Raw genomic sequence first — 26,900 nt, forward strand, 5'->3', positions numbered from 1 at the left:
ATCTTCCATGTACTTTTGGTCTTCAAGGTTCAATGTCAAAAGCAAAGTATTTTCATCTCTCGTCCTCAGAGCTCTCTACAAGGACATTGTTGCCTCTTGTGATATATCCTAACAAATTTTCAACTCCCTTCGTAACAAGAAATCCAAGGTCCCATCACAGGCAAAAATCCTCTTGACTTGGTGTTCAGTTAAAATGGTTTGTAAAGTCAGTTTGAAGTCGTCTCTCTGGAATCGATCTACCTCCAACCAAGTTGAAAAGCAAACTGAGAATTCTTGTATCTCTCTGAACATTTATGACATCACTGACATCACACAGAGGTTCTCATGGATACGATGATGTCAAACAACCTGTGTCAGGGTTTTTGTTTGTTTTAGTTGCTATGAAAACACAAGGAGTTATGACTGGCGTAAGATTATTGTCAATTAAAAATGCATGCGTAGACATCTAAATTAGTAAATGTTAGTCAACAAATGTGCAGAAATTTAAGTTTTGTATTTGTCTTGTTTTCCAACTCATACATGCATGTAAAAATGGGATATTGTACATATGAGGATACTCATGAACAAATTTATATTGTTATGGACAATCCATGAAGAGCACAGAGATCCAATAACAGAACACCACTCTGGTTTAGATCAGGGTGGCCGATCTTCCCAACCACACCCCTCCAGGTCTCACTGTCATTGCCCACGCGAGCGTTGAAATCTCAAAGCAGCATAAGGAAGTCCCCAGGAGGGCCACTCAACAGCACCTCTTCAACAATTGGAAAAAAGGTGGGTAATCTAACCTGCTGTTTGTCAGGTAAGTACAAGCAGCAAATGACTGAGGACAGATGGTACCACTGAGGTCCACTTTTTACAGGAATTTCAAAGATTGGGTCAGGAATTGAAGGATATCTTAAATCGTTTGGACTGACTGACCATGGGAGTATCAGGGTCAACACATCGGTGTCACTGAAAAAGCATTTTCTCTTTATGTTGGAGTAGTGTGGTTGTAAAGGTAACTCACTCAAACTGTGAGCAAGCAAACACATCCAGGTCCATTTGGTCATGAGGAACATTGACACTTTCAAAAGCAACAAAGTTTTCTGATGCCTTTACTGTCAAATCTGTAGTTGTGGTTTTGATGGTAACTTTCTCATCCTTAGAGGAATCTTCCATGTCCTTTTGGTCTTCAGGGTTCAATGTCAAAAGCAGAGAAGTTTGATCTCTCGTCGTCAGAGCTCTCTACAAAAATGTCATTGCCTTTTGTGATATATCCTAACAAATTTTCAACTCCCTTCGTAACAAGAAATCCAAGGTCCCATCACAGGCAAAAATCCTCTTGACTTGGTGTTCAGTTAAAATGGTTTGTAAAGTCAGTTTGAAGTCGTCTCTCTGGGATCGATCTACCTCCAACCAAGTTGAAAAGCAAAGCAAAGTACCATGCTAAGAGGCAGAGTGTTGACAATGTTTTATGTTGCTTGGTTCAGTTAATGAGATCTAATGAAAACTAGCAATGTTTGTTTTTCTGCAACAGCAATATGACTAACTTTAAACACTTATAATCAGAGGCTGAAAACAGCTTTTACTTTTATTTTTTACCTTTCAATGAAAGTAAAATATATGTAATATACTATAGAAGAAACAAAAAATGTAATTTGCATTATTAAAAAACATATAAAACACTCCATTAGTTAAAGATTTAAAGCTGTGAGTCAAATTTACATTAATCACAAATGTGTCAGAAATTACAGCAAACTTCTACAATACACAAGAAAAAGAAAAGAGAAATGTTTTAAATATTTCAAATTGTCAAAAAGAAGGTTTTCTGTGAGCAAAGCAATACTAGACAAGATGTGAAGTTTTCACCTGATGAAGGTTACCATAACTCACAAACTGAGACACAAACTGAGTCACAGCTCTTAGTTTGCAGCACAGATAAAATGAAACTCATCATGATCAGACTTGATGAACCAGAGATGGTCTCCTTCTTTCTCCATGTTTTGATGGTAACTTTCTCATCATTAGAGGAATCTTCCATGTCCTTTTGGTCTTCAGGTTTCAATGTCAAAAGCAAAGTTTTTTCATCTCTTGTCCTCAGAGCTCTCTACAAGGACATTGTTGCCTCTTGTGATATATCCTAACAACTTTTCAACTCCCTTCGTAACAAGAAATCCAAGGTCCCATCACAGGCAATAATCCTCTTGACTTGGTGTTCAGTTAAAATGGTTTGTAAAGTCAGTTTGAAGTCGTCTCTCTGGGATCGATCTACCTCCAACCAAGTTGAAAAGCAAACTGAGAATTCTTGTATCTCTATGAACATTTATGACATCACTGATGAGAACATAGAGGTTCTCATGGATACAATGATGTCAAAACCTGTCAGGTTCTTGTTTGTTTTAGTTACTATAGAAACACAAGTAGTTATGTATTTTTTAAGATTACTATCAATTAAAAATGCATGCATAGACATCTAAGTGTGTAAATATTAGTCAATGAATGTGCATAAATTTCAGTTTTGCATTTGTCCTGTTTTCCATCTCATGCATACAGGTAAAAATCAAAGACTTTATGAGAATACAAATAAATAAATGAAAGTATTTTTGACAGATGTTATAAAGAGAGTAAGTATTTTTCCAGAAGTTAGACTCATATCAGTCACCTTTAAAAACTGGCTCTGAACCATCTGCTTGATCTATTTTGAATTGAGGAGGATCCTCTTTTTTTTTTTCAATATCTTTGTAATTAAAAGTTTTCATCATTTCATATTCCAGGTATTCTCCAAAAAACATGTTGCTGATATCATGCAATTAAAATTGTTATTTCACCTTTTATACATTTTAAGAAGTAGCCATTTTTAAATTACTATCTCCTGCAATGGACTGGCGACCTGTCCAGTGTGTTTCCCTCCTCTGGCCTGTTGACAGGTGGAGATAGGCACCAGCATTAAGTTTGGCTCATTATTCAAATTAGTTTCAAAAGTTGTCGCTCTAAAGAAACCCAATAACTGGGTAATCTAGTAATATTTCTGTCATGTACAAATCCACCTTTCTGAGAAACTGAATACATGAATTTTATTAGCTGAATTTTATTGGCTGTAAAATCAACAAAAAATAATCAATGAAGTATCAGTGTGTTCAATAAATATGTATGAGGTTGAATCTTTTAACTGATTTACAGAAATGTTAATGTTAATGTACTGAAATTCAGCAGTACAATAAAGACTGAAAGGAAAATGTTTTTTCAAAATTCACTGAAAATAGTAGATTTAGTCAAATTGTAATAATGAATGAACAAAATGTGATAAAAATTCTCAGACAGCATGCCTGAAATAATGATTTTTCTTTAACTGCCAAGCAAACTCAATCTTAATAACTTTCATGTTTACATAAGCAATGCTTTGACTTCACATCCAGCTTAAAATGTATTCCTTACATTTCCATAGAACTAGTCAAGTATAAAAAAAAATTACAAATGCAGGTTTGCAGAGAAGAAAACATCTTTTGGTTTCTGTCAATAAACCTCGAACAAACTCAGCTCTCAACCTGCTTCACAGTCATAATGTCTCCGTCTCTTGTCATCCCGCGTGTTGGTGTGTGGGCATTCGCTTTTACAAGACCGCTTGTACTTTGCTGAACTTCCAAAGTGCTGCCACCAGCAAACGAGGAACACAAGACTAGACTAGGTGTTTGCTAATTGCTGCTGCGGCTAGTGTAAAGGAGCTGTATTGGGGAAGGGTGGGGGTGGGTGCTCTGTGAACAAAATGTTTAGCTTGAAGACTATAGCTCTAAGGAGGAGCTTTATGGAAATAAGCAACAGTTTGTATGAGCAAGCAAATGGAGATTCAAGGATCAAGGAATCACAGGTCTGCTTTTTTTGTGGGGAAACATTTTAACATGATATAAATCTCAAAAAATTTAACCCACTGTTAGCTAAATTATATGGATAAATGGTGTAAATCTTATTGTCTAGATGTTTATTAGCAATAAAGTTGTTTCCTTGTACATCAAGCATTGCTTGAGTCTTCACTCCACAAGATCTTTGCCTCTCTAAACAACTTGGGAGGTGGTGAAGTCATGCCAGGAACTTTTGGATTTCAGTGGTAAACATAATCCATCTGGCTCATTAATATAACAAAGATTCATCCTTTTTCCCAATTATTTCCTCTCTGCATTTCTTCTCCAGCTCTGAGACACCTTCTGTCTGCAGTCAATGCTTGAGTGACATCATTATGCAGCCATGTCCTGGACTCTGCCTGAGGCAATTCACAGTTAGTCTATAACGCCTGGATTTTTAGTCTGCAAAGGACAGAAATGGACAGTGATTGATCCGTATGACATTCTGCAGCCAGGGTTGATTCTTTGGGATTCTTCCAATGTTGATTCTTCACCTCAGTTGTTATGCATGTTTTGATCAAACGTCATTTTATCTTAACTGTGATGTTCATGAATAATAAACGTTAAACACTGGAGATCTTGAACATTAATCACTGGAGGTTTTGTGATTGTGTAAGTCAGGATGTAAGCAAGACATTTGTTCAAAATGTTTGTTCATTATTAAAGTACATGTTCTTTTGTTCCACGTTTCTTTTCTTCTAAAATCAAGAACACAACATTAACTATTATAAATTCATATTTATAAAATATGGGTGTTATAAATATATTCCCCTAGATTTTTTAATCCATGTTTGTAAACTACTAGCCTGGTAAAAACCAGCCCCATGTTCTATGCTTTGCTTTGTTCAGAGGGTCTGGGCTCTTGGCTATTGAGAAACAATATCGATATAAATATAATTTCTCAACATCATTTCTGGAGGCGTGGCCTCTGTTTAAATTTTACTCAACAGTAAACATTTGTCCACGACATAATAATGTGTCAGTTCAACACTATGACGATTAATGGAAATGGCCTGAGCTTTAAAATCCCATCATCCACTGCAAAGAGAGAAAAGCCGAGCTGAACAGATGAATATTAATTCAATATTTGAAAGCGTGACCAACATAGACTGAGCAGCTTCATTTACTTCCTCCACTGTCATTGCTAAAACAGGCAGACCACAATTCTAAAACATCACAGAAAATCAACGTCATCGTTCACAACTCAAAAATTGACTGGAGACAGACGAAGTGAAGGGGAGAAATCCCAGACTGTGCTGGAAGCAAGAATTTTTTTGAGAGGAATTGGACAGGAAGGCAATGGCCAGGCTACCAAAATACATTGAAAAGGAACCACTAAATGTGACATGATCAATAAACCCTTCCCAGACTGGCTATTGCTGCTTGGCAGAACAAACTGTTAGTCAGCTGACTAGTGGGCGTTGGTGTTTCTTTGGCATCATTTTGGCTCCTGCTGTGGCTGCTGGATGAAGAATTGGCATTGTAAACAGAACTGACCAGCAATGTCTCTTCAAAATCCATTGCAACATGTAGCCATATCTTTGACTCAGCAGTAAACTTTGTATATTTGTTTGTTTGTAGCAGTATTTGACTTAGCGTAGCTATTTAAAATCGTTGGTTTTGCCTCCCAGACAAAACGGAGGTTTTGAAAAGAAAGAAAACCACAAGGTACTTTGGAAACAAATATGACCACAAAACACTCTGAAACAAAGTGTTGAACAAACATTTGAACTGAAATCTGGGACTGCAGATGAAGTGCTCTGAACATTTATTATTTGGAATTATTTAATCAAATATCTTTGTTAATGTGCAAATCAAGGGTCAAGTTATTATTTCCCCCACCCTCTGTCTCCACTCCAGTAATCATGGCCATTCTTTGGATCTAAGCTTTAAATTAAAATTCAATTCAAAATACTTTATTGATGCCAAAGAAAAATTAAATGTTGTTGTAACTTGTTTAATTAAATATGTATTAAGTGCCACTAAGTTATCAGAAATTGTACAGTTACTTCTATTGTTGAATGGTAAATACTGCATTTGTGTATTTTGTGAAAAGGTTGAATAAGTATTATATTTTAACTTCAAATAAAAAAAGGAAAACATATAGACTTTTTCAAAAATATTATTTAAATTTGAATAATTCTCAATTTAACTGAAAAAATATATTTTTTTGTTTACTTGTGATGGTGTTATTTTTTAAACTTATCCAGTTATTAACCAGTTATTTCACTATTGTGGGATGGTGCAGTCACAGGTTCTGCAGGTTACTGCGCTTTAAAAACTCAAGCAATAATAGCATCTGCTTTATTCTATTCTGTTCTTTGTAGATTCGTTATCTCATCAAAATGCAAATGTTGAGTTACAAGAATTGGTGACCATAAATACTCTGAAGGTGTTTGAACTGTGTTGAACTCAGCTGTCTTGATAGTCATCTAAGTGTGTCTAGTTGAAATATTCATGTTGGTTCTTATTTACTGAAGGACAAAGTATTTATAATCCATGTGTCTCCTAAAGAGTTTATTGTTTTACTGAGATCAGTGTTGTGGTGTTCTATATTGAAATAGTGGAAAATAAGCAGCATCAGTCGTAGTTAAGCTTCAGTTTTCTCTTTACTCTCTCCTTCTCTATTCTTCTCCACATACAGCATATTTTGTCACATGCATATTCAGAGCTCCCCTTTCTGTCCTTTTCATGCAATAACAGAACATAACAATCAGACACAGCAATCTTGTTTCTGCTGAAGAAAACAAAGGCTTTATGAAGTACTAATAGTGAGTTAGTTGAATTGTCAACAGGTAAAAGATACATTCAAACATAAAACCTGGAGCAAATAATAAAATGGCAATGATAAGATGTTAAGATGCACCGGCTAAAGTAAGGTTGATCAGCTGTTCACTTCTGTCTGTCATCTTTACTTCTTTCTTCTGGTAGCAAAATATTAAATATTCAGCAATTGCCTCACTGATATGATTATATTACAGCGGTTTAAAGCATGTACCCCACACATGGTTATCCCAGGGATGAGCGGGAGACTTTTGCCCAGTGGTCACTGGGATAGAGGAAGTCACCATGGACAGGTTTCCAGTCCATCACTGCATGAGGAAGAGAGGGAATATAATAAAATGATTTCAAGTTATTTAAAAAATATATATATTTCAGCAAATTTGATCTATTTTAACTTAAGGATATGTTTTCTGCCAAATTTACTTTATTTATATATACTTCACAAGGAGATTTTTTTTTTCATTATCAGTGAAAATCAAAATCACTTTTTCTAGAATTAAACTTTTTCCCCTTTTTTTCTAAATTGAAACCTTAGATTAATTATAGAGTCATTAACTCAACAGAAATTGCACACTTTTATTATTGTTGTTATTATTGTTAGTTTTGAGGAATTGTGTTGCCCATAGTAACTAAGGAGAGCCACAGTTGATTATAGGCGTGTTTTACAGCTTTTTCTACAAATATGACCACATGGTGGCAGAGCTGCGTCAATTTGTGAAGCTTGTGCCATAATTCTCAGATGAGGGATAAGTCAATCCTAGGCATTGTGCATTCATTCCATCATGTACTAAAGAAGAAAAGCGAGGGCAAACAAAAAGGAAAAGATAAGCATGCAATGACAACACCTGGACAAGAAAGGAACATCTTACTTCAAACATGTGAGAAAAATGTAAAAATACACATAAAAGGGATATTAAAAAAGTAGGAAAATAAATACTATTTTTCCACTTCAATGGGGAGTGTTATATTTTAAGCTTTTCAGTTCCCATTGAGATTCTTTTGTTAAGTAAATCTTGTTAGAAGGGATATTCTGCATCTGCGATGAACAAGTTGAAAGAACAAGGACGAGTCTGTAAACGATGGAGGGTGTCTGCAGAGAGGGATCGGAGAGAGAGAGGGAGCAGAGAGTGGATAAAACCGAACAGCAGCTCTGGCTCAGTCACAACTCCTCAGTGCCAGACAAAGGCGGCAGCCCAAAAACCACACACACACATTTAAACAAAAAAAACGACTGCTTCCGGAACAATCTCCTGCATTCTGAGCTGAGTTTTGGATGCTCTGACTTGCCTTCACCTCTGGAGCTGATTGTGTGTCAGAATTTATTCTCCAACTTGGGACCGTTGTTGGACTTCAGCAGTGGAAAAAATCTCCATTGGATTTCCTTTCCTGTCTTGTGGCTGCACAAAATGTTTCACCCGTAGTTCAGGGAGGCATTAGCTACCTGCTGGTTTTAGGATGACTGCTACCAACACTTTGATGCTGCAGAGTTTCTTCTAATTGTGTGAATGTGTGTGTATCAGGATGACTGTTCCAATGCTCAAGATTGGTGCTGTGCTCAGCACCATGGCTATGGTAACTAACTGGATGTCCCAGACTTTGCCGTCGCTCGTTGGACTCAATGGAACCATCATCTCCCCTGATGGCACACACGAGCGGATCATCAGTGTATGTATCCCTTGTTTTTCTAAATAACATATTCTATGATATTTTATGAACTAAAGTGACGAACCTAAGTCTTTTAAGAAATAATTTACTTTCTAACTTCTAACTAATGTGCAAAAGATTTCTTTTGGGTGACTTGTTTCTTTTATGCCTTTTGAAATTTCTCAGTGATGGATCAAACGCTTTCTGCTTCTGTTTCCTTCACACAAATACTTGCATAAGTTCTCTGTGGCGGCATGCTTTGTTCTTACTAAGACAAATGTCTGCCTTTTAAATGGGGAGGAAAAACCCAGAAGGAAATCTAGTTTCATATCTGAAAGTATTTATTCTGGATGCACATCCTCTTTTATTTTTAATAAGAGAACAAATAGATTCTAACAAAAACTGAAATGCAAAACAGAATCAGAAACCCTACTCAGAAATTTAAAAAGCTTTAAAGGATGTGAATAAGCAAACTAGATAGTGTAAATGAATAAATATGTCTTCTCCATGACTCTTAAAGACCATATGGACATTATGTAGCCATTGATTCACATAGAAAATTAAATGGCTAATAGGATTCCTCTGTCTCAGACTTGCTAGTGTGATATTTCTCCTGTGGAGGGAGAAAAGGGGAAGGAATGTGACTCACCCATGGGACAACCAGCGGATTGGTTGCCCTGGCAACACCCTGGCAGCCCCTGATGTGTAGATGCTGGTCCACTGCACACATGGGAGTCTTACTTAATGGTAGTCTTACTGTGCATATTCATCATTTTTTCTCCGTGCTCGAGCTTTTCCTCATCTGTTTACAGAATCACAAACTAAAGATGTGCTACATTTAAGGTGGACATCAAGTGTGGATGTACAGCTTCTTGTGTGTATTTGTCTCCAAAATAAATGTGGATGATGGGATGTCTTCAGAAGGGATGAATACACAATTGAGTGTGTTTTTGTGTTTGGAGCCTTTGACTTGGCTCTCCCTCGTCTGCTGCGTGGCAGCACTTTGCAAGTTCAGCAAAGTACAAGCGGTCTTGTGAAAACGGACGCCCACACACCAACATGACAACAGATGGAGACATTATGGCTGTGAAGCAGGTTGAGAGCTGAGTTTGTTCAAGGTTTATTGATAGAAACCAAAAGTTGTTGTGTTCTCTGCAAACCTGAATTTGTAATTTTTTATACTTGACTGCAAATAGAGAGCTGTTATACTAGTTCTATGGAAATGTAAGGAATACATTTTAAGCTGGATGTGAAGTCAAAGCATTGCTTATGTAAACATGAAAGTTATTAAGATTGAGTTTGCTTGGCAGTTAAAGAAAAATCATTATTTCAGGCATGCTGTCTGAGAATTTTTATCACATTTTGTTCATTCATTATTACAATTTGACTAAATCTACTATTTTCAGTGAATTTTGAAAAAACATTTTCCTTTCAGTCTTTATTGTACTGCTGAATTTCAGTACATTAACATTAACATTTCTGTAATTCAGTTAAAAGATTCAACCTCATACATATTTATTGAACACACTGATACTTCATTGATTATTTTTTGTTGATTCTACAGTCAATAAAATTCAGCTAATAAAATTCATGTATTCAGTTTCTCAGAAAGGTGGATTTGTACATGACAGAAATATTACTAGATTACCCAGTTATTGGGTTTCTTTAGAGCGACAACTTTTGAAACTAATTTGAATAATGAGCCAAACTTAATGCTGGTGCCTATCTCCACCTGTCAACAGGCCAGAGGAGGGAAACACACTGGACAGGTCGCCAGTCCATTGCAGGAGATAGTAATTTAAAAATGGCTACTTCTTAAAATGTATAAAAGGTGAAATAACAATTTTAATTGCATGATATCAGCAACATGTTTTTTGGGGAATACCTGGAATATGAAATGATGAAAACTTTTAATTACAAAGATATTGCAAAAAAAAAAAAAGAGGATCCTCCTCAATTCAAAATAGATCAAGCAGATGGTTCAGAGCCAGTTTTTAAAGGTGACTGATATGAGTCTAACTTCTGGAAAAATACTTACTCTCTTTATAACATCTGTCAAAAATACTTTCATTTATTTATTTGTATTCTCATAAAGTCTTTGATTTTTACCTGTATGCATGAGATGGAAAACAGGACAAATGCAAAACTGAAATTTATGCACATTCATTGACTAATATTTACACACTTAGATGTCTATGCATGCATTTTTAATTAATAGTAATCTTAAAAAATACATAACTACTTGTGTTTCTATAGTAACTAAAACAAACAAGAACCTGACAGGTTTTGACATCATAATGTCAATGAGAACCTCTATGTTCTCATCAGTGATGTCATAAATGTTCAGAGAGATACAAGAATTCTCAGTTTGCTTTTCAACTTGGTTGGAGGTAGATCGATCCCAGAGAGACGACTTCAAACTGACTTTACAAACCATTTTAACTGAACACCAAGTCAAGAGGATTTTTGCCTGTGATGGGACCTTGGATTTCTTGTTACGAAGGGAGTTGAAAAGTTGTTAGGATATATCACAAGAGGCAATGACATTTTTGTAGAGAGCTCTGAGGACGAGAGATGAAAATACTTTGCTTTTGACATTGAAACCTGAAGACCAAAAGACATGGAAGATTCCTCTAAGGATGAGAAAGTTACCATCAAAACATGGAGAAAGAAGGAGACCATCTCTGGTTCATCAAGTCTGATCATGATGAGTTTCATTTTATCTGTGCTGCAAACTAAGAGCTGTGACTCAGTTTGTGTCTCAGTTTGTGAGTTATGGTAACCTTCATCAGGTGAAAACTTCACATCTTGTCTAGTATTGCTTTGCTCACAGAAAACCTTCTTTTTGACAATTTGAAATATTTAAAACATTTCTCTTTTCTTTTTCTTGTGTATTGTAGAAGTTTGCTGTAATTTCTGACACATTTGTGATTAGTGTAAATTTGACTCACAGCTTTAAATGTTTAACTAATGGAGTGTTTTATATGTTTTTTAATAATGCAAATTAAATTTTTTGTTTCTTCTATAGTATATTACATATATTTTACTTTCATTGAAAGGTAAAAAATAAAAGTAAAAGCTGTTTTCAGCCTCTGCTTATAAGTGTTTAAAGTTAGTCATATTGCTGTTGCAGAAAAACAAACATTGCTAGTTTTCATTAGATCTCATTAACTGAACCAAGCAACATAAAACATTGTCAACACTCTGCCTCTTAGCATGGTACTTTGTTTGCTTTTCAACTTGGTTGGAGGTAGATCGATTCCAGAGAGACGACTTCAAACTGACTTTACAAACCATTTTAACTGAACACCAAGTTAAGAGGATTTTTGCCTGTGATGGGACCTTGGATTTCTTGTTACGAAGGGAGTTGAAAATTTGTTAGGATATATCACAAGAGGCAATGACATTTTTGTAGAGAGCTCTGAGGACGAGAGATCAAACTACTTTGCTTTTGACATTGAACCCTGAAGACCAAAAGGACATGGAAGATTCCTCTAAGGATGAGAAAGTTACCATCAAAACCACAACTACGGATTTGACAGTAAAGGCATCAGAAAACTTTGTTGCTTTTGAAAGTGTCAATGTTCCTCATGACCAAATGGACCTGGATGTGTTTGCTTGCTCACAGTTTGAGTGAGTTACCTTTACAACCACACTACTCCAACATAAAGAGAAAATGCTTTTTCAGTGACACCGATGTGTTGACCCTGATACTCCCATGGTCAGTCAGTCCAGACGATTTAAGATATCCTTCAATTCCTGACCCAATCATTGAAATTCCTGTAAAAAGTGGACCTCAGTGGTACCATCTGTCCTCAGTCACTTGCTGCTTGTACTTACCTGACAAACAGCAGGTTAGATTACCCACCTTTTTTCCAATTGTTGAAGAGGTGCTGTTGAGTGGCCCTCCTGGGGACTTCCTTATGCTGCTTTGAGATTTCAACGCTCGCGTGGGCAATGACAGTGAGACCTGGAGGGGTGTGGTTGGGAGGATCGGCCACCCTGATCTAAACCAGAGTGGTGTTCTGTTATTGGATCTCTGTGCTCTTCATGGATTGTCCATAACAATATAAATTTGTTCATGAGTATCCTCATATGTACAATATCCCATTTTTACATGCATGTATGAGTTGGAAAACAAGACAAATACAAAACTTACATTTCTGCACATTTGTTGACTAACATTGACTAATTTAGATGTCTATGCATGCATTTTTAATTGACAATAATCTTACGCCAGTCATAACTCCTTGTGTTTTCATAGCAACTAAAACAAACAAGAACCTGACACAGGTTGTTTGACATCATCGTATCCATGAGAACCTCTGTGTGATGTCAGTGATGTCATAAATGAGAGATGAAATGTAAGATGAGAGATCAAAATACTTTGCTTTTGACATTGAACCCTGAAGACCAAAAAGACATGGAAGATTCCTCTAATGATGAGAAAGTTTATTCTGAAAACACAAATGCTGGGGATTTAGGGACACATTTTGAAGAAATCTCTTTCTTCAGCAGAAGAAAACTTAGAAGATGAAATTCAAAATTACACAGATGATTTCAACAGTGTGGATGCTAATCTTGAGCCAACCATGTAGTTTTGTAAATTTCCCAACTCATTTTTCAACTGTTGGATGAATGCCACAACACATAGCATTATGAACTTGACTATTACCTGAAGGTTTGTGGCTCAATATCTGGACTTTTTACAGAGACGTCTTTGTTTACAAGGTTTTTCTTTACAGCAATCCACCATTCAGGAAGATATTTTCCCCCAGATGAAGTCTTTGCAGTTCAGAATGAAATAATTGAAACACTGAAGACGAATGATGTAGTACATCGGGACAAGCCAGGAGTCTTTTTGTTTTATATGTTGCACTATCTGACCCAATACAGCATTAACGCGGACTGTGAGCTGTACACAGCTGATTATTGTGTACAATGTCAGAAGTCGTCACATATTATTTGTAAACTTGGTCCTGTCATTCCCCTACCAAAGGAACAATGAGAGGACAATACAACTACTCTAGTAAACTGTTAAATTTGTGGAATTGCAAAATGTTGCGACACTTGCAACTCCAACATAAAGACAAAATGCTTTTTCAATGACACCAAAGTGATGACCCTGATACTCCCATGGTCAGACAGTAGACGATTTAAGATATTCTGTGATTCCTGACCCATGCCTTGAAATTCCTGTAGAAACTGGAACTCAGTCGTACCATCTGTCCTCAGTCATTTGCTGGTGACAAACAACTTATGATACTAGCGGCCTTTAAACATATCTGATGTGTGGACAACTAGAGTTTAAGGCTGAGGATGACCGGGCATCACTTTCAAATATGGACTGTGAAGCTGACATTTGCCATAATCGGTACATCTACATCTATGAAAAGACCACAGAAGGACAGGACATATTTAGTGCTGGGCTCAAAGCGACCCCTGAACAACTACAAAGATAGTGCTTCAGACACATTTTGGAGGAAGTGGGTGGAACATGGCCCACACAGAGTCAGCCATGTTCCCCACCTCCATTGTTGAGGCAGCTTATCAAAGTTGTGACCACAAGGTTGTCAGTGCCTGTTTTGGGGGGCAACCCTAGAATCAGCTTGTGGGCACCAGAAGGGAGGGAAACTGTCAAGCTGAAGATAGAGACCTATCAGGTCTTTTTGGACTGTGGGACCCCAGAAGCAGTTGATGGGTATAGACGATTTGACAAGTTGACAGTTTACCAGGACTCTAAGGCAAGCAATAACTACGGACACACAAAGCAGTTAAACAGATTTATTGAATGTGTGAAGTGTAACATTTAAGTAACCAGCCAGAACCCAATTCACAGTCAAGACAAGAGATCAATAGTCAAACGTTTATTTAGAAATAAATAGATGTCTGAGGGGTTCCACAGGGTGTGTCATGAGTTGCGGGTGTTGAGGTGGTGAGGCAAACACTGTAGACCCAGGTAAGATGAATAATGATGATTTTAAGAATAAACACCGTCCAGCAACGGGCAGCACGGCCGAGCAGAAGCCAGGGCTCGACGCCGGTAGCAACCGTTAACACGACTGGACACGAATGACAGCACGCACGTTAGACAATTGCAAGACAAAGAACAGACACAGGTGAGACTAAATACACAGGAGGCAATTAGGGAACGAGAAACACCTGGGAGCAATCAAGGGGAAGACAGGACAACACGAAGACTCGGGGACACGGAAAACTCTAAATAAATACACAGAAAACACAGAACATGACAGGGTGTGGTTGCAGTGGTAGGTGTGGAACACAAAAACAGAAGTGAGAGTCACGACTGGATGAAAAAAACAGAGAAAACACAAAAAGAGATTTACCAGGTAAGGGGATCCACCGGGGCCAAGTGTCCAACCTTGGGAGGGTTGCGTCAGTGGAAACTCGAAGGGCTTAGGGTCTTTAGGGGATTCACTAACTACAGACAAATATCCAGCAACCAGGCCTCAGTAGTCAAAATGGTCTATGGTCAGGCAGAGGAGGGTCTCAGGCAAGGAAATTCAGTTTGCTAGAGGCAGGCAAGGTTTAGCAACAGGAGGTCAGAAACTCTTCTCAAAGCCAAAAGGGGCTAGGCAAAAACTGGCAGGATCTGAAAACCAGGAACTTCTTAGACATGAAACATGGCTTGAAAGCTGGGACTGGGGCAACAGATGATCTCACACTGAGTAGGTGATGAGCATCTGTTTAAATAGGGATCAGCACAGTACAGGTGAGGACAATGAGCCTGAGGGAGGGAGAGTACGCAGCACAATCAAAGTAGAGCTGAAATCATGACATCAAAGTGTAATGGATTGTTTGACAATAAGGAGAGGCGTTGATCTGAGGTAGCAGGGAGGGGCCAGACCAGAGGAGGAACTGAGAAAAAGATGAGCGGTTAGACTGGGGAGTACATGTTGGAGAGAATGACAAAGTAATATTGTAACTGCTGCAGTCTGAAGATCAAGATGAGCAGAGGTGAGTACATGGGTTCCACAGCAGTTGATGCGCTTGTTGGTGTTTCCTGTGGATGAGTCTCAGCAGGAGACTGAGGGTGGACAGGCAACAGGTTGGTGGTGCATGAGGAGGTATCCAGGGGAGCAGCAAGAAGAAGGAAGGGATGGAGTAATACAAGGGTTTATGAGCGCCAGAAAGTGGTGAGTAGTGATGGGTCCGGCAACACCGATGCGTCGGCACATGCGTCAAGCCCATAGACTGAACCCCGTGTTGGTGCACGTATCACTTTCAGCAAGTTACGTGACCGATACAAGGAACTGTTTTGAAATGACACTGACCACCAAACTGTCTTTATGAGGAAGCGGATCTGTCAACAGGATGCATTTGCCAAAAGAATTATTGTTCTGTTACAGTACAGCATCAACTATGGAGCAGCCTCAAGACAAACCAAAGGTTTCAGCAATGTGGGACTATTTTGATTTTACATCAGTAAAATTGGTTTCACTTCGTTGTTGTTTCATCTGGTTCTTTTCAGTTTCTACTTGATCTATCTCAGTGGTTCCCAAAGATTTTCTGGGCCCCCCTATGGATTACAATAAAATCTGCCCCGCCCCCACCTCCAAAAACACACATTGTTCAACCAGACATAAACCTATACACATATTTTGTTTTCAAGCTCCAATGAAGTTTATTTCACACTTCAGGTTGTAACAAAACACACTACAAACCATCTTTACAGTTTAACACTTTTGTGTAACTGTTTTCTTTTTCATTCATCCATACCGCTTCCAGCACCCCCCTCGCCCCTGCAATGGCACTGCACCCCCCGCACCCCAGGGGGTGCACCCCACACTTTGGGAACCACTGAGCTATCTGAATCCAAATTCAGCTGAAATTGACTCTTAGTTTACTTTCATATTATGTTCTGCGGGTTCCGTGTTTGACAGAACTGTCAGTAGACTGTGGTCAGAATGTGCATCTATGATCGGACGCACAAATGAGCCCCAGCTGGGACCGTCTTCACAACAGCTGTCTTCACCCAACTCAGGCATGTTATTCTGCATTGTTTGTTGTTTTTTGGACATCATGTACTAAAATGGGAGTTTGTTGTTTTTAGATAACCTTTGGCACCATCTTGACACTGAAGTAGGCAGACTGACCAAAAGTGCCACAGCTGATGCCATCCAGGAGATGTAGATATACCTTGCAGAGGGCAATATTGCCAGATGTCAGGATCCAATGACATACTGGCAGAACCAAAAGACAATTTATCCTAACCTCTTCCGGTTGTCATTGCAATACCTCATCTGTGCCATGTGAGAGGCTGTTTTCTACAGCAGGAGAAGTTGTGTCAAAAAAGCGTAACAGCATAACTAAATTTCAAAACGTTGCAAAAATGTATTTCTTTTAATAAAAAATTGTGAAAAAAAACCCCTATTCACAAGCATCCTCATTCCAAACACGTTCACTAAATTTTCACTTTATGGTACATGTTCACATTATTTATTCACTGTATCTAAGAATATTAAATATATTTTAAATTTAAGTGAAGATATGAAATAATGCAATATATAATATACAATAAAATACAATGACTTAAATCTTATTGTATAGACTAGGTTATCAAATCAGTCTATCAACTATGTTGCCTGTAGGAATTTTTAATGTCCAGCAGGTGTCAGTATTCAGTGACACAGTATCGACACAGTATCAATACAGTTTTGCTATGGGTCGAAACGATACATGACTCCTCATCTACCCATCACTTGTGGTCAGAGCTGGTTCTATGAGGAAGGAAGAGACATGAGAGGAATCAGAAGCAAGTTGATCACTAGGAGTGCAGCACTAAGGGCTAGAGTGTACCACTGTTGGAACCATCTGGTATCTGCCTCAGGGAAGCTTCTCCTACTTAAGGCCCTCACTGATTGGCGACGACAAGCGCCAGCTGGATCCCATCAGCCTGTCACCCTGTAGATGTAAAGAAGACACCAATCTACTCCCCTGCAGAACCCAACATGATTAGATCATTTGCATGCCTGCTATAAACTTATTGCATCACTGACTGTGCTGTTTACATTATATCCTTGCTTGACTCTCTGTCATATAAAACATGCTTACGTTTCGTTTTAAGATTCACCTTTTTCACTGATTGACCAAAACAAGACCTGGGAAGAAGCCCATAGCTACTGCAGACATAACCACAAAGAGCTGGCCTCCATCTTGTATAATCAGATGCAGACCTTTGCTGAACTGGAGGCTGAGAAAGCCATCAGTCCTTTTGTATGCTCTGCCTTCCATGCCTCCTCCCTCCATTATTGGTTCTGGATTGTTGACAGTGCTGTAGAGTTTAAGCACTGGGGTCACAATGAACCAAAAGAAAACTGTGACACCAGTGGAGCCATGGAGAAAGAAGGAGACCATCTCTGGTTCATCAAGTCTGATCATGATGAGCTTCATTTTATCTGTGCTGCAAACTAAGAGCTGTGACTCAGTTTGTGAGTTACTGTAACCTTCATCAAGTGAAAACTTCACATCTTGTCTAGTATTGCTTTGCTTCTTCTATAAATATGAACTTGTTCAGTTTTCTCTATTTCTGGTTGTACAGTGTCAGAAGTTAGAGGTGGTGCAATTTTGTGCTGTTCCGCTGCCGTCTTGCAATATTGGTGAGCAAATTGTTTTAGCTGCTCATTGTTTATTTTCACTTTTGAGTTTATTGTGTGAAAAATGTTTCTAATATTAATCATAGTGAGTTTTATTCCATTTATCCATTATTATTTTTAACCACAATCCTTTGGTAAGCTAACTGTACGAGTCAAACTTCATGTAATCTCAAATAAACGATTGTTTACTTGCAGACCACTAGGGGCGCCTGAGGACCACCATTGGTCTGGGGACCACAGTTTGAGAAAGACTGGGTTGAATAATGCATGTGTTTTGGATATCTGGACAGTGTTTTGGGTCCAGAGAAATAAATATTGTCATAATAATGAAAATAATAATGAATTGGCAAAATATTTAAAATTTCATGTAGGGGTGATCACTGGTGTATGTTTTACTTGTGCAACTTTACATAGTAAGCTGTTGATGGTTATTATTCTGAGTTCATTAGAGATTCCAATGTAATCCAAATGGCTTCCCTCGAGGTTGATAATGATCCTTCATGCATGATTTAGAGCCAACTGTTGGTAAATGTTTCCATACTTGAATTGAACAGCATAGAATCCTGCACTCTGCCATGGCCGCACGCTGAAGCCCACAGACTGTTCAGAATAGGATTCAACATCACCTTGTCATCAGACACAGCTTGAATGTTGTAAGAGTAGGTCATTCATCAGCTAAAACTGAATAAGCTGACTTTTAACTCTCCCACAGTCCGAAGATGGGTTGAATTGATCTGGAGTTAGCTTTCCCGGTTGAACTCATCCCACATGCATTTTTACAAGTTTTCTCTTTTTTGTTGTTTTGGGAACTGAAGAGCTGACAGAAAACACCCATTGCTTTTCTGTTGAATAACCGTGACGTCTGCCCTGCTTTTTCTGGGCATCGCACTAAGACTGAGGGTAAAGCGTGAAAATGTTTGCCAAAAAGAGTAGAAATGAAGAAACATTGTTGCTTCACCTCCTTCTCCTCTGTAAGTCTCAGAAACACCATCTGAGCTCTGGAACCTCCTCCTCCTGTGGATCACGCACATAGACTTTGCTATCATGTCTTTATTATTTAGTATTATTTGTTAAAAAGTAGGCCATGCAGATGTAACCACTTTTAAGATTTAAGAACAGATTATAAGGTTGTAACCAAAATAGACTGGCAGTAAAAGTATTGGGCTAATAGAGAAGAACGTAGTTCTTGGAGCCACAGAATGAAGCAGCAACAATAATCCAACACAGAAACAAAGTTTGAGTAGCAACTCTTATATTGCTAGATGGTAGAAAGACGAAAATGTCATGGCTTACAATAGTTTAATTAAAACACCCCAAAATAAAGAGAAAAAGATGTGTGCACATAAACTCAACAACTTTCTTGCTATGTTGAGCAACATTTCAGACAAGAAAAATTGGTATCGGTCAAAATCGGAATCAGCAGGTTAAGCTTTTTAAAAGATCGGTAATCGGCGATTGGCCAGAAAACCAATCGGTGCACACCTAATGATTAAGATATATCACTAAACAAGTAATATGCCTAAATGCTGAGTTGTATATTCTAATTGATCTATCCCTTGTATGGATAAAGACTTATTTCTTTCTCATATATGTAAGAAAACAATAGTTATATGAGGATATTCTAGAATTAAAAGGATGCATGAAATCACTAAAGTACTAAATATAGAAGCAAATGTATTATGTATTTTCCATTGTGCTCACATAAACCCAATATCTTAGAAGAATTAACTGAACAGTTTTGAGTCCAGCAAAAGCAAAGGGTATTTTTAAGGCTTCTTGCCAAGCTGTGTATTCTGAGGGAACACTAAAAGTAATGGTCTGGACTGTGAACCATAGATGCTTTGATTATGTGACATATTGGAAGATAAATGTGTTGGTAGAAAGCCAAGGATTTGTAAATTAAATTATACCAGTACAAAAGTCTGTTTCTAGAACGATAATGGCTGGTTGAACCTGAGAGCACAGAGTGCAGCAGTGAGAGAGACGTTCAGGTCCTGGAATGATTCTTCAGTTTACCTGATGAACAGCGAACACTATTGTTACTATTATTTATTGTGTACTTTGAGTGTCTAGGAATATAAAAAAAATAAATGTATTCTCTCCTGGTAATGCATAGATATGTTTCTATTCTTTTTGGGTTACATTTGTCTGTTGATTTTTCTGTATTACCTGTAACTATTTCTTTGCTATGAAGAAAACGTAGCAACGTATTTGCTGTGGAACTGCTAAACAAGGTTATGACTTCCGGCTAATTAGCTTTGTGAATCCACCAGTGGTTTTTCTCAAAGCAATTTTGCAGTTCAAGTTCAATTATGCCAAAGTTACAAGCAGACAAGTCAAAATGTTTGGTTCTACCGCGTATTAATGCACAGGACGCCCCACAGAATTAGAGCCTCTGCTGGTCTGGTTAAATTAGATTTTTCTCGGGAATGTACCCACAGTAGTGGGGAAAGTCCGTTTGTGCTGAGCACTTAAGGACAAGTGCTTCAGCAACCTCTGCCAGTATCAAGAGGGATTTTCCGAAAGACTTCATCTGATTGAGGGTCAGTTCCTTCTCTCTATGGAAACGAGATACATATCAAAGTGACCTGCAGGGCGAAGGGCATGAAATGAATCATTCACATTTAAAAAGACTGCAGGTAAACGAGTGAAGTTGGCCTCCCTGCCTTGCTCAGATCTAACAAAACTGGTGTCAAACATTTGTGCTATGATTGTTCAGCAAATGTTTTTGTTTGTGCCACTATCATTTTAAAGATAATAAATGCTTCCAGAGGTCATGAAAGGTCAACCAGCCTCTCCAACTTCTTCAGGTCAGACAAAGGTTGTGTCAATCAACTTGGTTACGTTAGTGAAGGTTTGTGCAGCAAACATTTTTATTCATGCTGCTTTTGTTTAGAAGATATTAATGAAAGTTTAAAAGCCAACCAGCACTGCTCCCATCCCCCACATTACCCAAATGTAACAGAACTGGTGTCAAATATTTGTGCTGCATTTGTGCTGGTTTGTGCAGCAAACATTCTGTGTTGTGCTGCTACCATTTTAAATCAATCAATCAATCAAATTTTATTTGTATAGCACATTTCAGCAGCAAGACATTTAAAGATATTAATAAATATTTCTGGAGGTCATGAAAGGTCAACTGCACTCCCCCAACCTCCCATTTTTCTAATCTGACAAAATTGATGTCAATCAACTCGGTTAGTTTTGTAACATTTTCATTTGTGCTACTTTTGACTTAAAGACATTAACAACCGTTTAAATGTCAAAAGATCAACCAGTGCCCACACATCTACAAAATCAAACAAATATGGTGTCAATAAACTCTACTACATTTTTACTGGTTTGTGCTGATAACATTTTCATTGGTGCTGCTTTTGCTTTTAATATACAGTATAAATGACTGACATTATTTTTATCTATTTTGTTGTATTTTCTTGCACTACAGCCATAAAGGAATTCTGATTCTGTTTGTATGTTACAGTCTTGTTCTTTCAGTACAGTACATCCATCCATCCATCCATCCATCCATCCATCCATCCATCCATCCATCCATCCATCCATCCATCCATCTTCGTCCGCTTGTCCTGAGTCTGGTCGCGGGGGTAGCAGCCTATGTAAGGAGGCCCAGACTTCCCTCTGCCCAGCCACTTGGGCTGGATCCTCCAGGGGAACGTTCCCCTGGAGATACTTAAGCTCCTCCACTTGGGGCAGGACTTCCGCCCCAACCCGGATAAGGCACTCTCTAAGTTGACACTCTTATGTCATCTCCTCTTTAATTCTATCATGCAACAAAACAATGTTTAAAATCCGGTCTAGTTCACATCTTGAAGAACAAATACTCCCCTGCTTTTGTAAACCTCACTGTGATAAGAACATCAGATTGTCATATCAAGCCCGATCAGAAGTGTCTCTCCGCTCTCCTTTATGTCCATATCAGGTTTCCATTTTCCCCAGTTTCCTCCTGTGTCTCTACTCTCTTTTCAGTGTTTTTAGAGAGGCTTTGCAGCCAAATCACTGTGACAGGCTGGCGAACATCAGATTGAGCTCAGCGGTTCGTCTTCATTGTTCTAAAACGCTAGTAAGTAGGTCAAATTGAGAGTCTGGTGAAATCTTAATTAGAGAGAGCCCAGGATCTCTCATGTTTCAGCTGTAAGCGTCATTTCAGTGGCTTAAGGTTTAGAAATACACTAAAAAAGGGCAATTTACATCCAATTGGAATCATAGATGATGGCATTTTACAAAAACAAACAAAAAAATGTCTGTGAGCTGAAGCTTTGAAAACCACCTCAAGAAATCAGTTTGTGCTTAAAATTGGACTTATAAGATATACAAACAACTATTTCCGTTGGGAGATAATAATCTAATTTGATCTCAAGGACATCTGGCTATTGAGAGCACAAACATTTTAGAATATGCAACTTTATACAAGTGGGGCAATGTTCAACATAACAGCAACGTTTATACTGTATTTACAATATTTGCTGGCTCTGTAAAAAGCAAGAGAACTTTGTGGATCTGCAGAAATACATTTACTTGACCCTAAGAATTGCAACACAAACAAGCTCAGAAAACATTAATTACTATCTTGAAAATTTAATTAGAACTGCAAATTGAACTTTATAGAAGGCATAGCATTAAAGAATAAGAAAGATGATTGATTCAAAATTTCAAAGTAGCACAATGAAATAAGATTTATATTTATAGCATTCTCTTTAGAATCTTATAAATACACATGAAACTTACAAAAGTCAATAACTACAACAAAATAAAGTTAGGTCATCTCCAACCTGATGACATTTTATATAAGATTAATTGTGCACAGCAGGAAGAGGGAGAGCAAAAAATATATTCGTGAGAAGCTCACTTTTGCTAAGTGCTTATCTGTTGCTATGGTACCCAGCAAAAAAAAAAAAAAATCAACCACACCAAGTGTGTCAAGGACAGGAGTAAAACTAACTGAGGCAACAGAGAGAGGCATCGGCATTACAACCCCATCCCAAGGAAGCAAAAGATCATTTCTGGCTCCAGGTGGAGCACAAAAACTAGTAACTACTAAACAGTTGATGTCAGTCAATAGAACAGTACAAAGACTGAACCTGGCTGTCCACTAAACAGGAGAAAACGGTTTGAGAACCCCTATTGGCTTCCACTGAGAACACAACACTCTCTTAGTTATTCACTTAGAAAAAAAAACCTCACAATAAGTTGCCAACAGTATACTGTACACCACACAGACAAGACGAGATCACTGGAGATCAAAGCTAAGGGAAGAGGGGGCCTGACATCTCTGGGATGGAGCTCTTGGTTCATGAGCTGCAAGTGAAATACTTGTTGCAGCAGGTAAATCTGAAACAGGAGGAGAAAACTCTCCAATGAAGAGCCCTTCTGGAGGTCAGTGACACTCGGATTAGGAGGCACTGAGCCTCATCCTTCATTCCTGCTTCACTCTTGGCTGTAAGCCACTTCAGCAAAGCTGTAGATCATAACTCGATGAAGCTAATAGGACCACAAAGCAGAGATGCTGTTCTAACGCCACCAAAACGGATCACCTCATCACTTTGACTACGCCTGAAAGTTGTGTTCATAAACGTTATGAATAGAATCTGTGACAAAGGGCAACGGCGGTGGAGTCCAGCTCTGATTGGAATTGAGCCTGACTTACTGCTGGCAATTTGGAACAACCTCTGACACCAGTCATACATGGATAAATCAAGATCTTCTTCCAAACTCAAATTGTGCTTTTTCAGACTATTTGTTGCAAGCAGATGGTTTCAGGCAAAAGGAAAAAGCTCAACATTTCATGCCCTTTTTAAATGATCATGAATGTTGCTGACAATGCAAACAAGACAAGGCTCTAAAGTCAACCAGTGGTTATTGAAGTTTTAGATAATTTTCAATAATTAAAACACTCAAATCAGTGACAGTGTAAAAGGTAGGAACACATATGAAACATGTATTAGACTGAACTAAAGTAACCTTTGCATGCTCAGAAATAAGAGCCAAGGCTTTTCATCTGTTTTGTTTATCCATTGCACTCTTGAAAGCACAGCTGACATGCACAGTGACTTCATTTACACTGAGATTGTGTGTGTGTGTTTGTGCAGGGATTGTACCCTGGCTCAGAGGAAGGCTGGCAAGTGTACAGCACGGCCTCAGATCCGGACGGCCGGTGTGTGTGCACGGTAGTCGCCCCTGCTCGAAACCTGTGCAAACGAGACCCCCGGAACCAACAGCTACGCCTGCTGACTGAACAGGTGAGCACTTTTGGCATATGCAGGGCCGGCCCAAGGCTTAAGCAAACTAAGCAGCTGCTTAGGGCCCCAAGGCCACCAAGGAGCTTTTTTTTTTAGTAATAATTTCTGTCATTAAAATATCAAAAACACACAATTTCAGTATGAAGTGATTTATTTTTACAATAATATATATTTGATAATGTATGTAGAAGTCATTATTTTATGTTCAAAAATAATAAATAAAAAAAAATTGCTCCTGGGGCCCCCTGGTGGCTGCGGTAGGTACCGCACGCTTTGCCGGTAACGAGCTGCCGTGCAGAGCGCATCCAAACGTCCAAAGTTTCGGTCAGAAGCTAAGTAAGCAAAACAGAAAACACAGGAGAACATTTTTTGGGGAAGTTTATTGAACTTTTTTTGAATTCAGAAGTTCACATGCATTTCCTTATTATCAGCGATAATTGTGCTTTAAACTGTATGACTGTCTAAAACACAATTTAAATAACGTTTAAGCAACCATAATATTGTGGGTTTCCTTCCACAGTAGTTTTGAATTCTTTCCCGTTCTGCCTAACAGAACCGGTGCAGCTGAGCCAGCTCTGCAGGCTGATTCGCTCCAACACGCCTTTTCAGATCTGCTCACGAATTCTCAAGAGGATTGAGATCAGGACTTTGTAATGGCCACACCAAAACACTGAAACACTGACTTTGTTGTCTTTAAACCACTTTCAAAATTTTCACTGTAAGCTTAGAGTCATTGTCTATTTGGAAGACCAATTAAAAGCTTTAACGTCCTGGCTGATGTCTTTAGATGTTGCTTTGATATTTCTACATCATGTTCTTTCCTCGTTGTGCCATCTATTTTATCAAGTGCTTCAGTTCCTCTTGCAGCAAAACAGCACAGCATGACACTGACAGCCCCATACTTTATAAGTGGGATGTTGTTCTCAGACCCCATTTTCCCTCCAGAATTAACAGTAGTCATTATGGCCTGAAAAAAGCCTACAGAGTTGGGTGGAGGTTAATCCTCCAGCAGAAAAATGACCCAAACTTATCACCAGATCCTACATTAGAATGGTTTTCCTCAAAGCATGTTCATGTTCAGACCTAAATTCAGTTAAGAATATGTCGCAAAATTTAAATATTGTTTTTGTAGACACTTTCCATCCAGTATGACTGAGCTTGACTTATTTTGAAGAACAGCAGGTCAAAATTTCAGTCTGTAGATAAACAAAGCAGGCCTGCAGCTGTGCTGCAGCATGATGGTTCAACAAAGTGTTGGCTTTGGGGGCTAAAAACAAATGTATATAAAACCTGTCAAATTTTCTACACCGTGTTCCGAATAGTTATGCAAATTGGATTTTAGTGTCATAAAGATGATTTTTTTTTTTGCTGTGCTATTAAATTTATAGATGGTATTGTGTGACAGGGCTCCTTAAATCACTATAATTCATTTCAGAGAGCTGGGTTGATTAGTTTGTCTGGTGAGCTCAATTAAAGGAAATCGACTTATGAAGTGTAGTGTCGTATGACAAAGTATGAAAACATTAGATATTTAACAAAAACTGAAGCGTTATCATACAGTGAAGAGATTTGTGGCTGATTCAGAACAAAGATGTTTTTGTACAGATAAAGACATAATGAGGAAGGTTTCTGTTAGACAAATTCACAGGATGAAGAGAGCAGCTGTTAAAACGTCCTTACAAAGCAGCAAACAGTTATTTGAAGCTGCTGGAGCCTCAAGGTGGAGGATCCTCCAGAGGCTTGATGTGCATGAACCTACTATTGGGCCCCTAACCAGAGCTCACTAGCAGAAACATGAGCCCAGCCGTGGGGCCCAGCCAAACATAAAGATTAATTTTCAAACAGACTTGTTCACTGATGACTGCTGTGCAAGTAGTGGATTGGTGGTGGATGGCCACCACGTCCCAACATAATCCAAACGTCAGCAAGGAGGTGGTGGAGTCATTTTTTGGGCCGAAATCATGAGGAGAGATTCATTGATCGGCCCCCTCAGAGTCCATGAAGGTGTAAAAATGACCTCAGCAAAGTATATGGACTTTCTGACGGATCACTTTCTTTCATGGTTCAAAAAGAAGATCCATAACTTCAGTAGCAAAATCATTTTCATGCATCACAATGCACCATCTCATGCTGCAAGGAATACCACTGTGTCATTGGCTGCTATGGGCATAAAAGAGGAGAAACTCATGGTGTGGTCACCATCCCCCTCTGACCTCTGACCTCCACCCTATTGAGAACCTTTGGAGTTTCCTCAAGCAGAAGATCTGAATGCAGTTCATATCAAACCAGCAGCTCTGGGAAGATTTTCTGACATCCTTCAAAGATTCAAGCAGAAACTTTCCACAAACTCACAAGTTCAATGGATGAAGAATTGTGCTGTGATGTCGAAGAAGGTTCTATGTTAACATGTAACTTGGTCTGTTAAGATGTTTTTGATTGAAACAGCTTTTGATTTTCGTACATGTGACCACTTAATGCTGCACATTCAAAGAATGACCGTTTGCAGTTCTTTATAATCCATAAAATGTTTAGAAAATCTGCTGTTCATAATAATTTGGAACATTTTGCATTTTGAGTTTTTTATTTTTGAAAAACAATACTGTTCTCCTGGGGAGCTTTGTTCAGTAAAATTAGATTTATACTGTAATAGTTCATGACTTGAAAATTATACTGACCATCATTTGCATTGACCATTTAAGAAAATCTGAGAAAATATTACTTGC

General features: G+C 38.3%; 1 protein-coding gene across 5 annotated transcripts in view; it reads left to right on the forward strand.

Moving 5' to 3' along the window:
* Positions 1-7,808: 7,808 nt before the first annotated feature.
* The window catches only part of LOC114144767 (noelin-2-like), a 72,919-nt gene continuing 53,827 nt past the window's right edge, over positions 7,809-26,900 (forward strand). Inside the window, exons 1-2 of one of the 5 annotated variants that reach the window (XM_028017932.1) lie at positions 7,809-8,327; positions 24,028-24,177. In XM_028017932.1, coding sequence (XP_027873733.1) covers positions 8,184-8,327; positions 24,028-24,177 — 294 coding nt within the window. In that variant the 5' untranslated portion in view covers positions 7,809-8,183. Of the gene's footprint in view, positions 8,328-21,507; positions 22,002-24,027; positions 24,178-26,900 lie in introns of those variants that run through there. The other 4 variants (XM_028017933.1, XM_028017934.1, XM_028017930.1 and 1 more) reach the window with 4 other exon arrangements.

The sequence above is a fragment of the Xiphophorus couchianus genome, chromosome 5 (assembly GCF_001444195.1).
Source record: "Xiphophorus couchianus chromosome 5, X_couchianus-1.0, whole genome shotgun sequence".
Taxonomy (NCBI): domain Eukaryota; kingdom Metazoa; phylum Chordata; class Actinopteri; order Cyprinodontiformes; family Poeciliidae; genus Xiphophorus; species Xiphophorus couchianus.